We start from the raw sequence: 14,258 nt of genomic DNA, 5'->3' as shown, positions 1-14,258 counted from the left end.
TTTTCTTTTCTTCACAAAAGCTGTCATCATAGATGTGTCTATACTGATATAAATTTGATCATGAGCACTCAAAATTTTAAGTTACTGAATTTTAATATCGTGGTGTTTGCACAAATTTACAGTAGGAACTGAATTAGTGCAGAGTCCTGAACTCTTGGGTTTTGTGCAGAAATATGGAATCCAAGCAGAATACATCCAGAAATGTAGAGGTTTTCAATCTTGGATTTAGTCTCCCCATTGTGTTTCACACTGATATGCATATTCACAGAACATTTGACAGTAGTAGGAAAAGTAAGTGAGAAATTTAGATACATATCATAAACAAGACAAACAGTATGTGGGGGAGAAGATCATAAGAACAAGCTGGAATGGAGAAGAATAATAAAACAATAATGAGTAGAAGTGTGCCTCTTTTTTTATGTGTGCAACATTATTTTCTTAGCTTCAGTAAGAAATTTCATCAAAAGGAAGACAATAATGGGTGTACAGTCAACTAAACCAATATGAATTTAGCAACTTAAAAGCTGTATCAAATTGATTTTAACCTTCTGGTCTGTTTCTGTCCATTCTGGTGATATGTCCACTGAATCAGTATGGTTGGAAAAAATATTTGGCAAATTTAAAAAATTAAAAATCTTTTGGCAGATTATGATTATACCCTACTTCTGCCTGAGAGATGTGAATAATTTTATTTCTTGGTTTGTTGATTGTGGTTGTTGCTCAGTTCAAATGCATCATTGAAAAACATTGATGCATTCTCATACTTTGTTACAAATATTTATTACAGATGCATATCATGAGATATTGGTGAATATAGCTTGAATAAGTTATAACAGTTCTAGTTGGAACAATGAACATTGTTAAGAGAAAATTTAAGTAAGCTAAAATGTAAACTTTTCGGCAGTGTGTGATGCAGGATTGCTCAAGACTTTTCCATCTCATATGCTCACCATGAAATGTCCATTTGAACCAACTGATGATGACTTTTAGGTAACTGTCAGAAAGGCATAATTGACGATATTCTAAAGTCTACAAAAATTAATTGAGTCAAAAGTTACAAACTCGTACAGCTGTGGCAAAAATGATTGACTAGTACCTTTGCTACTGTTGCCACAGTTGATTAGTTGGTTGATTCAGTGTGGTTTGATTTTGGGTTTTTTGGTGATTTTTTTTACAATATATTAGGTGGAGAAAGAACCCCGAAAGACTACCAACCTAAATTGGTTGATCTGTGACAGAAACTTACTCTGTGAGATGTTTAAGTCATGTAAAAGCAAGCACCTTAGTACACTTGGGCACATGGAGCCTCTGTTGATTTGACGTTTATCTCCAACAGCTGAAGTAATTTACACATGAGATCTCGGGGTTTCGGTAGATCATTATGGCTTTTACGCCATTTTCAGATGAAGAGAATCTGTATATGGCAGCCAGTTTTACTGCTGAAGAAAATCCAAATCCTTTTGAGACGCCAAACACCACTTATGTAGAACCACTGACCTTCCACAAGTAACAGGCAACATTCTCATTAGCACATTGGAGGCAAGTAATCACATGAGAAGCATCTTATACCACTCTGCCATGAAAGCCCCTCAGGCTGTAGGTATAAGTCTCATATGAAAGACTAGAAGTGGGAGATAGAACCTGTGACAACTGGATTGAAAGTGCAGAATGTTACTGCTAGGCCATCAGTGATGATTAAGATGCTGTTGACAATACAGTTAACTGCAATGACATTGATTTTATGTATGCTCTGGGGAAAATGATTTCTTGACTTTCATCCATTTTTTTAAATCTATGATACAAAAATGTTTGACTTGCTATATTTTTTTTATAACTTTATATTAGTCTTGCAACAAGGCGTAAAAATAAGACATCGGTAACTGAAAAAGATGTTCTTACAAGAAATGATATAGTGTAAAAGTAGACAAATGATGCAACATCACTTCCACAGGCATCATTGGGTTTTTTTCTGACAAATCCTATAAGTTTACCAAAACATTTATTGGAAAAAATAATAACAATGAATCATAGAATCTGACCACACATTTAAAGCAATGCAAGATCTATTATTCTAATCAAAAGCAGCATGCCTGAGAACAAAGAAAAATAGCAAGACATATTGATCACTTTAGGAAACACAGAGTTTAGTAAGGATACAAATTCGTGATTTCTGTATTAGAATAGAAATATCTATTATAAAATCTGTATTCATGGATGTTAAATTAGTAGGTATTAAGGGACTGATCAATGACATCTACAGATAATAAGCCACCATGAAAATCTGATTTCACAGTATCAGAGACATACTTGGCTGACAGACAAACAAACAAAAGGACAAAAGACTGATTATAATGAATGAATACTGATAAAAATATGCAGTAGATTATATGATGTATATGAATTCAGTAGATTACTTCCAGCCAGCTGTCATTTAAATCGCTTCTGTCCCCAACCCAATATTAAAATCGCTTCTACCACCTACTAACCCATAGCCAGAAATTATGTTTAAAAAATATACTTCTGTAGAGGGCAGTGTTTCTCGATTAAAAAACATCTGCCGGTGGATCATAATTTTTTTAAATTGCTTCTGTTGTGGGTTAGTTGAATTTGAAAGTGCCTTCCCCCCCGGGGGGTATATGTTTTACTGGAACAGCCCTCACAATGAAAAAAGCTGAAAAAGCTGAATCTTGCCAGGTCACAGGTAGCTGGACAGACATTTAACACAATCTATTCATGAAAGCACATCCTCAAGATCCAGGCATGGTCTTGCCACTTTCACTGTGAATCGATATTTGGCATTACCTCCTCTTATTTTGCCTTGCCACTTACACTGGGTTTGCCAGAAAACCTTTGAATTAATAATCAGGTGCAGAAACCCACAGGTTTGTATCTCACTTGTTTAAATATATTGTCTTTGGTTGTGCTGAACTAAGGTTGAGGGAATTTCATCCTTTCAATAGGTCAGACCTGTTCCTACAGGGTGACACATGTAGATGATGGATGTTCGTCTTAACTATTGTCCTGATGTTAATGTGATTGGATCATGTATTTCATGGAGAGAGCAACTTCTTAGTAGATTATGTTACACAAAAGAAAATTATCTGATCACATTACTAAAGTTACCTGACACCCTTCCCATCAATATGAGCATCATGTTAAAGGTTTCACTCAAGTTAACATCTAAGGTACCTCTAGTCACCTAGCAGGAATAAAAGGAAATTAACCTCATTATGTTATGTAGATGGAAAGACGTTTTGTTGTCCTTCATGGATGGCTGGATTTGGAGGTAGCAGAGAATAATCCTAATTTTAATTTGATCAGGTAAGTATCATCCGAGAAACATATGTTACAAAAAATGTTTACTTTTTGACAGAAATGTCAGAAAACTATCAGTTTTAATTTAGATTTGTGTTAAATACATTTGCAATAAATACAAAACATATATTCAAATATATTTTATTGACTGAAATTTTTGTTTTAAAATGGAATGTGACTCCTCTTTTTCCCTATGCATAGGCCATTATGACTTCATGAAATTAAGATTCTGTACTGAACGCTGTAGATAACTACAAGATTTCCCACTCATGCCAAGCATGTGAAACGTGCATAATGTCTCATTTACAGAAATAATTTATTCACATTTTATTTATTCCAGTGTTGCATGGTACAGGTCCACAGCCCAACTACACTGCTGCTCATGCCATGAGCTGGGCACTTCAGTGTGCCAAAGGTGTGGAATATCTGCATGGAATGAAGCCAAAAGCTCTCATCCACAGAGATCTGAAACCACCAAAGTAGGTTGTCAAATCAGTCTTGTGAATTGGTCTTATTTCTTGGATAAGTTTGCAGTTTTACAGACTGTTCTTGTTTCCTTAAAGACATTCTAATTGTAAAGGAACTGTTTGCATTTTACTTGAAACTTGATAATTTGCGTCTTCTTACTGCTTGTAAAGTATGGTAAGAAGAATTTAGTTAGAAGATTTTGGTGAATTACACCTGAAATTCCAAAAATTTGATTGAGAGTGACATAGATTGAAGATGTTTATTACAGGTAATCATCTGTGTGTGTGTGTGTGTGTGGAGGTTAACGAGGAGGCAGAGAGTGGGATATAAAGTGGATTACATAATTTATCTAGTCGCATTTCTAGAGAGATGTTACACAATTTGTATTTAGCTAAAACACTGCAGCAATAGCTTTAAATTTGAAATTATATCCAATCTTTTTTTATTGGGTATCCAATCAGTACACTTCAGAAATATTTCAGAATCTCTTTGCCCTGAGTATATCTGTGCATTCCTAATTCCAATTTTGGCTTGCTCTTGTTTCAATACACCTTAAGGTCAAACTTTTAATTGGAACATCCTATGGGGAAATCATGCTCAGACTGAAAGTTGGTCACTATGACCTATTAAACAGGGTTTATCTAATCTTTCTTCAAAATCATGTCCAGGCTCAATTCCAATTCTTATATGTGAAAATTGATGCCCTTAGAAATAAATGAATTCACAAAGGATGGAAGTTTGCATAAATCACTTGAATTTGTTTAATCATTTAAGCCTAACCATCATGATTTGATTACAGTTTACTACTCATCATGGGTGGCACCGTGCTTAAAATCTGTGACTTTGGTACAGCATGTGACATTCAGACTCACATGACAAACAACAAGGGTAGTGCGGCTTGGATGGCTCCAGAAGTTTTTGAAGGTAAGAAACAGTAACTCTTGCAATTGACTGTCAACAGATTCTGCATTGAAGAAGGAGCTGAAGACATGTTCATTTTTTTAGCTTCCTTAGACAGGCAGTTATTTTTGTGATTGAATCATAAGCTGGTGGATTGAAAAAGCTTTTTGTGCAAACAGATCATCTTACTGCAGAGTTGGATACAATAGGTTATTAGACAGAAGATTGGCGAGTCAAGATTAGAGTCATAATTGTATCTGCTTTATATATTCTAATTTTTAACAGTTTCTCAGTCATAGGAATGTGAAATTATTCTTCCATTGCCATGACCCATGTTATTTATCATTGGTTAAAATTCATGCCCCAGCTTTTAATTGCAACCATTTTTCACCAGTAATCAACAAAGTTGAAATGTGGTTACATTATGGGCAATTTATACATTGGAAATTCTTGTATACCATGAGTACTAAATGTACCACCTATACCTGTTTATATTGTTTGTTCTACTGATAACTCATAGCAAACTGCATAGATCCAGATCTGCTGGCACATTATGCAATAGCAGATGTGGCTCTGCAGTTGAATCTGACTTCTGCACATATATATGGTAATAAATATTTTTCTAACTGAACATAACCTAAATACATGTTTTATTGCTGACACTATTTCCTTTATTGATTTTTTGTTTGTTTTTGGCCAGCCTTTGACGAATCTGTAAAACTCTAGTCACAGTGGTCCAAACATTGTCCATAATCTGTTTATCATAAGCATGTTGTCAGCAAGGAAAATATATTTGTTATTTTAGTTTGTATCTGTAAGATCCCAAACAACACATGTCAAAATATTAATGTTCAGTCATGTGGAGACTACATTTGTCAAATACTAAGCTTTAATTAATCTCTCAATATTATTTAAACTGGTTATTTTCATGAAGTATATCAGGTTGTGGTTACATGGTGATCTGTTAGTAGCTATGAAAAATTATCATCCTTTGCGTTTCTGTCAATTGAAACACAGCCTCCATTTTTGTGCTTATTTATTGTAATGGTCATTTTACAAGAATAAAATTGTAGAAACAAGAAACATTAATGTCCTTTGCTTATAATTCAAGGGTTTTTAAATTCCATATTGATAAAAATTTGTTGACGATGCAACCAACCTTATGGTTTCCACATAAGACTTACCTTTTGTTTGCACAAAAGTCATTATGAGATGTAAGTTGTTGTTGTTGTTGTTGTTGTTGTAGGGTTTAACGCCATTTTTCAGCACGGTATAGGCTATACATGGTGGCCAGTGTTAATTGTGGAGGAAGAACCTGGGAAAACCCCGGAAAGAACCACCGACCCACGAGAAGCTACTGGCAAGCTTTCTCACGTACCCACATTGGCCAAACCCAAGACACGAACCCACACAGGCAGAGGTGAGATGGCAGTGAGCGCTTTAGACCACTCGGCCACTCGGGGCCCCTGAGATGTAAGTAGTATTAGCTCATTATAAATATTCCAAATCAGATTATTTCCATTTGATTTCAAATCTGTGTTTACATTCTGTTGCTTTTTCTCATTTTATCAGGCAGTAATTACAGTGAGAAGTGTGATGTGTTCAGTTGGGGGATCATCTTGTGGGAAGTATTCACAAGGAGAAAACCATTTGATGAAATAGGGGGGCCAGCCTTTAGGATCATGTGGGCAGTGCACAATGGTAAAGCATATAATACAAGATGGTAACATACAATAAACAATAGTTAATGTTATATTGAACATTTGAATTTTTTAGGATCCAGCTAGTACCTCTGTCATTATATCACTAATCTGTCCAATGACACCTATTATATTTGCTCTGAAATTTTTTGTAAGATACATATCAGTCAAAAGCTTAATGAATCTTATATGCATTCTTGCTGTTACGTTCTTTATCAGTATCAAATGAATTTGTTATTTGAAGTGTTCAGCAAGGGCTATTTCAGTATCAGATTTGGGGAGGAGGGGGCTCTAATTTTTCAAAGACCCAACCACTTTTAAAAAATTTAATATTTGAAACTATAACCAGTACCTCCTTAACATCCTGTCATTTCACACTTGTTTAATTCTGAAATAGCCCTCACTGCCACAACATAGATTTTGTTTAACTTGAGACTTTGTTTGAACTTTATTAATTATTGTTAATATTATTTCATCGAGATAAATGTCGTACAGTACAAATTGTTGTGAAAATAGGTACATCTGTCAGCAGACTCTAGAGATCATATGTCAAATAATTCAAATAGATTCATTCATTTTTATGGGATCAACTTTTTTAATGGTATTGCTTAAATTTTTGAACTTGTAAGGGGTTGTATTTTTTCCAAAGAATTATTACAGTCAATTGGGTCTTGACTTTATGGTTTGTTGGAACCAGGAAAAATATATATAAAAATTGGTATCCCACTAAATATTTTGAATTAACAGTAGATACATATTGTCTTATTCATTAATATTTTTTTCAGGTACTCGACCACCATTGATCAGAAATCTGCCTAAACCATTAGATATCTTAATGACGAGGTAATACCTATGTAAAATGCTCACTGGATCAAGATTTGCCTTTGCAGAATGCAACAGCAAAGCAGGGTTAATGCTGTATGCTTGTAATTATGAGAAAAATGAACAATATAGGTCCTGATATGCTTTTTCATAATGCAATGGCAGACCTAGTTCATTAGTTTTCAGTCGACCATGCATTATATACAAGTAAATATGGTAGATATTTGAAGCCTCTTTTAGGGGCAAATTTATTGCAAGAAACAGCTCTAATTTTCATCATAGTTTCAGCCCAAATAAGAATTCTGGGGTTCTTGAATATTGTATCACTTACCATATCGAGAGGGGGGAGGTAGGGGGAGAGAGTGTTTGTGTGTGTGTGCAGTGAGGGTAGACATTAAAGAAATGAAGATTGGGGAAAAAAGGAATAACTAAGAAAACATTAGAAAAATATACTTTGCAAGGGATTGAAACAGATTAATAGTTTGCATTTCAAATTGTGGCTTTTAATTTGTTGATCTTTTATCAAAGATGGTATTTGTCTTTATGAAAAAAATCTGTGTGCTCATTTATTGTGAATACTGGCAATACTCACCAGGGAAAGAATGCACAGATTTAATATTATGTTCCTTTAATAACAGGTCATTTCTGTCAGATACTTTACCATATCACATTACCTTGGGATGATTTTCTGTTGCCTCCGAATCCAGCCCTCACAGAAAAACGTCTTTCTGTCTCATACCAAAAAACACATGTAATGTGTGTGCCAGTGAACATTTGTATGCAACCTTAATCATTTAAGTTATAAATTTTATAGAATTTAACACGGCTGTCTGGAGGACATCTTAGGACATAGTAGCAAAACTAAAATCTGGCACATTTGGTATAAAGGTGGCCATCTAGCGGGTAGAAACATAATTTGCTAAAAACATTTGCTTTCTCAAAGAATATTGTTCAGTGTATCTTCTGTTCAGTCTAAGTATGTATATAAAAAAGTTAAGTTGAAGTATTTTTCAGTATCATATGGATAGGGCTGAGCGAATATGTTTGTCTACTTTTTTCTGAACAATGACATTGGAAAAATCACTTGTCCTGCAGAATTTATAACTTATTTGTAGGTTTGATATTTACCTTTTTAGAACAAAAGTTCTAAATTTAATGAAATTGTAAAGGTAAATCAATGGATTAGATCACTTAGGTATTTACAATCGGATAAAATATTTGATTGTATAGCATGTACATGTATATACCTAATCCATTTTTAAGCAGTATATAAACTGAACACCTATTAGGATTACTTGCATCAGAGACATTGTTCTTTTAATTGCAGTTCACTTTAAATCAAGCTTCACAGTTAATGCATCTGTTCACTGATATGCATAGTGTACACCTTTGTACTGTTAAGCTAGTTTCAGATCTACCAGAGTGTGCTTGATCTGCTGATTTGGAGTTTGATCTGCACATTTGGTATCATCATCAATGTATATAGCTGTTAATGTTTCTGTGTACTATCAAGTAAAGAAATATTATCACAGTCATGAGTTGGAGGTCTTCCGCTTCTCAGTGTGAAACCTTCAGACATAAAGCCATTGTCTATGCAGAGCAAAGTGAATGCTTTGATCGCCATTGCCAAGTAACCTGGAGTTAAACATGCTAGAAAGTTAGCACTTCATGTTTGAGACTGTAGCTAAATGCTCTTGACTCCTGTGCACATGTTGGCTTTTGTGCCTTTGAGTGATGGTGCCATTAGATCAGCCTGCTAGTAGCTTTTCTTGAAAGTACTCGCATTTGTATAGTAATTTAGGTGTAAAAACATTTTTTTTTCTCTGAGAGAGACAGATTATTTTGCAAAGCTGGCTGTGAATCAGTGAGAAATTTGCAGTTTTCAAGCTTTTTCATTTTGACAAAAACTTGCCTTGGATAAAGCCCTTATAAAATTTCACTAACCCATCCAAAACCTTTACTTGGCACATATGTCAGGCTATTGGATTTGCTTAACCCTGATAGAGTCTATGTACTGTATATACTCACTTAGAAGTCAACATATTTTACTGAAAATTTGATCCATGCAATGTCGAGGATGCATTATAAGAGTGACAAGAACAAAACAATGTATAAATAATGGGGTGTTTGCAGTACAGGCAAAATCATATTAATTCAAATACTTTTGTGTTTTCTTGCCACTATTCCCATCCATCAATGCATATATGGTATGCACTGTGTTTTTCTGTTCCATTGTGGTATTCATTACTTGCATAAACATTTATTTGGATTTTAATAATTTGAAAATATTGACTATAACTTGCTGCAGAGTGAAGTATTGTTTTCCAAGGTTTACTGGTAAGCATATTACTTCCATTTTCATGCAAGACTGTACCACCCATATTGTATTATATTTAGTGTTTATAAACACCGTAATTGATGCAGAAATTGCTTTGATCTGATTTATATTTGTCTTTGTATAAGCCAGATTTAATTCGAAGGTGGTATTCACAAAGTGTATGCCAGTGCACAAAGGCTGATAAGCCCTTAGCTTGTAAAGGCAGCACTTACTTTATTTTCCCTGTTGACATTCCTTTTAATCAAGTGTTGAAATTGATACTTGTTCATTGCCAGGTACAGTTGTCCTAACACCAAGTGTGCATCTGACGATAAGCCCTTAGCTTGTAAAGGCAGTGCCCATGTTGTTTTCCCAGTTAACAACCCTTTGTTTGAGCTGTGAATTTGCTACTTGTTCAGTCCCAAGTAGAGTCCTATACTGAGTTAAAAGTGGCTGCTTATTTAAACTCCCAGTAAATATACCACACAGTAGACATAAGTCCAGTTGCAGCATATATTTTAATAGATTTTACAGACTGTGGTCAAAGTATCACTTATAGATCCGAAACTCAAACCTCACATAAATAAGCTCCAGCAGATGACAGTAAAGGGAAGGAATCTGAGCTGTGGGCTTCACACACACCAGGGACATTAGACTGTGACATTTATAGAATACAGTGAAACACAAATGTATGGTCTTTCACTGTTTATTAGAAAGGTGTATGGTATTTTGACCTTTAGTAGAATTCATGGATTTATCATATAAATGGACTTAATATGTTCAGCATTATGAATTTTAGGTACGGGGATTTTAAGCCAAAGCAGGTGAATTTTGTTTTAACCACTTAAACCATGCCCTTGTCTCAAGCAAATTTCTTTGAGTTCTGGAACAACTGAACAATGGTTGACATCAGGACCTGGAGGAAATATTGCTTTATTTGAAATAAATTGAGAGGTGAATAAACACAAGTCAATTAAATATAATTTTGTTTACTTTTTTCATATTTGAATTAAGCAATTTCAAGATTGCATAAAAAAAAATAGTAAAAAATAGGGCCATTTCAGGCACATGGAATTGGAGCTGGGGCTAGTGGAATTTGAGTCACGGTTAGCGATTTGTTTGAAGTGACTTGTTCTTGGCTTGTCTCTGGAAAAAATCTTTGAGCACTGTTTAATATTGAAAAGAATACGAGCCTTTGGGCATATGGACTTGTAGTCTGGGCTTGTGAAATTTGAGTTGGGGTTTGTGAGTTGTTTAAAGTCTTCAGCCATAGGCCCGTGTCTAAATAGCTCTTTTCTTTGAACACTGTCTGTACTGTTATGCATTTATTCTTTCATTCTATTTTTGAATTTATAAACTAACAGAATAACATTACCTGTTTTTATTTACTAATTCCTGAATTTACACACACACAGTAATGTTCAAGTTACTTTACATGAATCTTTGACATTAATTATTCTGCCAAATAATTTATCTATAATTTCCCTTTGTGCATGTTGCCAGATCTGTACAGTCAGCTGAAGTTGATTGAATGGATTATGTGACATAACATAGCAGACTCAAAATATAAAAAGGATTATGCTATGAAATAAAAAGCATGTTCTAGCTGTTTCTAGCATGAAACATGGTATGTGCTTGTAATTATGAAGTGGTTGTTTGCTAGTTGCCTCAATTTAATCCTTAAGATCACCATAGAGCACCTATATGACAATTTTCACTTGCCGGTGCCAACTTTTACTTGCCAATGCAGCAATTTTCTTATAACTTGGAGCAGTGAATCCAGTTGCTTATTTGCAGATGTTGGGCAGGAAAACCAGCTGAGAGGCCTTCTATGGCAGAGGTGGTGAGGATCATGTCCTATCTATTTCAGGTAATTTACACAGATTTATAACATCCTTAAATTGGCGCTTTTTACTCCCTTGTTTAAATCTTGTACTTAAATACAGTTCAGTCATGCTTCCTTTTATCTCACAACCATGTTAATAGGGTGCTGTAATTTAATATATTGAAAGTCATAAACAGCCTATGTTTTATACAATATTTGGTTTGATCAGAATACTTAAATGGAAACTATAATTGCATCAGTGAGTATATTCTATTAGCTTCATGTCAATAAGTACTAAGAAATCACCATACATACTTAAAAATTACAATATGTCAAATGGAATTAAAAACTTTTCATTAGTATTCATCACAGCATTTTAAGCAGATCACACTGAATTACATTTGTTTATTCATTAATTCATTTGTGTTCATTGGCAATCAGCACATAAACTACTATTTAGACCATTGGAGTAATGAGGAATGCTCAGAGATACAATCATGGTAGTTGATCGCTTGCTGGTTTGTGCAGTATGTGATTATGAGCCTAATGTACTAATTATTGCCACCAAGGCTCCCTCACTTACCATTAAACAAACAATGAAGATGAGAAAATAGTTATTTAAAATCATTTTCATGCGCTCATCCTGATGTGATTCATTTTCAGTTTTTTTCTGGTGCTGATGAACCTCTTGTTTACCCATCTTTCTATGAAGACGAGTCCCCTGATTATAGTAAGTATGTACAAAGTGATCAGGCATATTCATATAAATTACAGGATACTGCCAATTTCTATACATAATGTTCTTGTGTACAAGCAGCGGAGTGGGGATATCTTGATCCTTTATTTGGTCTTTACCCACCGGCCATCTTACAGAGTAAACAGTTATGGGTTTGCTGACAATATTTTTATCGTTTACATAAACCCTTTGATATATTCTCATCATTCATTTATCGTCATAAAGCTTAGTACATGGTTCATTTATCAACAAGCTTACCTGCCCTGTTACCTTAGGATCAAGGCCATTGTCCAAGAAAATTTGTGTTCCTGTTGTGGTTAAAGTTTTTGCTTTTCTTAAATTTCATAATTATTGATGAATTTTTTATAATATACTTGTAATGAATCATTATGAATCTTAGACAATTCATTCTGTGATGTGCTAAGTTGCCTCTTTGATCTTAGGAATAAGGTCATATTCATAGAAACATTGTTTTTTTCTCATTTGTTAAAGTATTTTAATTTGCTTGGGGTTCCTAAATGTCTTAATGAATTTTCTTCATACTTAAGATGAATCATTATGTAGCTAAGACAGTTCATTCTTTGACATGTTTTCTCAATCTTTGACCATAGGGTCAAGTTGGCATGTTTTGCTGCAACAATCTCATCACAGGATTAATATGCAGGCTCTGATCTTAAGATATTTCAGAAATTTTCATAGACTTTTTTAAAATGTACACTTTGTTAGCAGGATTAAAACCACTTGCCATAGACAAATACAATTTGGTATGTATATTAGTTCAGACCCTGAAACTGGTAATTTTACCACTGAAATAAGAATGGAATGCACAATAAACACAGATTGCAGAGAATGCAAACAAAATGAATTGGAAACAATATGCCAAATGAATAATGACAAATCTACTTTAAAAAAGTGATATCCAAATCTGCCAACCATTAAGCTTTTGGCATAACCATTAGGCATTTTTTTCCCCACCTAAGTACATTAAATGTTTGTCTGTATATGGATTACACATTTTTTGAATGTTAAAAGATACTAGAAATATAGCAATAAAAAGTTTTTTATTATCTTCTCTTTAATCCCACACTACTAACAAATTTGAGACTATACTAAAAGATGTCTGCTGCTTAAGAATAGCGTTACAGTAGATTCATCATAGATCTACTTTCCTTATTTTGTGTTGATAGCAGCTATACTTGGCACAGTTCCAAGAAAACAGACGGTTTCCTTCAATTTAAAACCTTATCTCACAGATTTGTTTTAGTAATGAAGAGAATTATATAGTGGACCATTCTACACTTTGAAAAAATTGGCACCAGTTATTAAGCGAAGCAGACTTTATCAGTGTGACTTTGGAATGTTATGTGATTTCAAAATTTATTGAAGTAGAGGGATCATTTTAAACCTTTAAGCATGTTGGATGAGGAAAATCAAAAATACATTACAGATTTAAAAAGAATGAGAGATGAACCTCAGCACTCGGGTTGAGGACATGCATGTTGCAGAATTTATGAAGTTGACTTTTCAATTACTCAGCGAAAATTAAAAACATAGATAACTTAAGGTGAGTGTTGTGTGCATATAATATATGTTGTATGTTTGTATTCTGTTACTCATTCATATGGTTTTTGCACATTTGTTACAAGGTTATTAGCAAGGTTAAACGTACATTATTCATAGTTTTTTAAATTGTGGCATGTAATACATAGCCGACACATTTTATGCTTAGATCACACTTTTTTGCCATGTAGGTTATGCATAAACCTCTCTTGAGGTTGGCAGGTGTGGATATCACAAATATAGAACAAACAGAAAGAAACTTGAAGGTATTTTATAATTGTATTTGAAACTATTATTTTTAAGCTACTGCTAAATTCCCATGGTCAAAACTTTTTACATGATAATCCATGATAGATTCTTTAAAATGACGAAAGGTTTCTCACCCTTTTAAGCCTTGGCATTGTTCTTGTTGTGGTGGGCATACAAAAATGACTGTAGTTGTTGTGAAGACATCATCACTGGTGTTTGTATCTGTATGTTTATATTGAGCAAACAAATTTCCTGACAAATATTTTACAATGGTATCTTATGCTTACAATTATGGCAGTTGGGGTTATATTTTAATTTATTGACAATTCAATTCAGTCATTTGCATTATTTGCATTTGCACTTTTA

General features: G+C 34.0%; 1 protein-coding gene across 3 annotated transcripts in view; it reads left to right on the top strand.

The window, feature by feature from the left end:
* Positions 1 to 14,258, top strand: part of LOC149786288 (mitogen-activated protein kinase kinase kinase 7-like) — a 79,926-nt gene that overhangs the window by 18,255 nt on the left and 47,413 nt on the right. For all 3 annotated transcript variants that reach the window (XM_089976674.1, XM_089976675.1, XM_089976673.1), the window contains exons 4-9: positions 3,656 to 3,794; positions 4,583 to 4,707; positions 6,256 to 6,384; positions 7,169 to 7,226; positions 11,320 to 11,392; positions 12,011 to 12,077. In XM_089976674.1, the coding sequence (XP_089832800.1) occupies positions 3,656 to 3,794; positions 4,583 to 4,707; positions 6,256 to 6,384; positions 7,169 to 7,226; positions 11,320 to 11,392; positions 12,011 to 12,077 (591 nt within the window). The remainder of the gene's footprint in view (positions 1 to 3,655; positions 3,795 to 4,582; positions 4,708 to 6,255; positions 6,385 to 7,168; positions 7,227 to 11,319; positions 11,393 to 12,010; positions 12,078 to 14,258) is intronic.

Source organism: Sinohyriopsis cumingii, chromosome 12 (genome assembly GCF_028554795.1).
Source record: "Sinohyriopsis cumingii isolate HCF-2022 chromosome 12, ASM2855479v2, whole genome shotgun sequence".
NCBI classification, from domain to species: domain Eukaryota; kingdom Metazoa; phylum Mollusca; class Bivalvia; order Unionida; family Unionidae; genus Sinohyriopsis; species Sinohyriopsis cumingii.
This window is presented reverse-complemented; position numbering and strand designations above follow the sequence as displayed.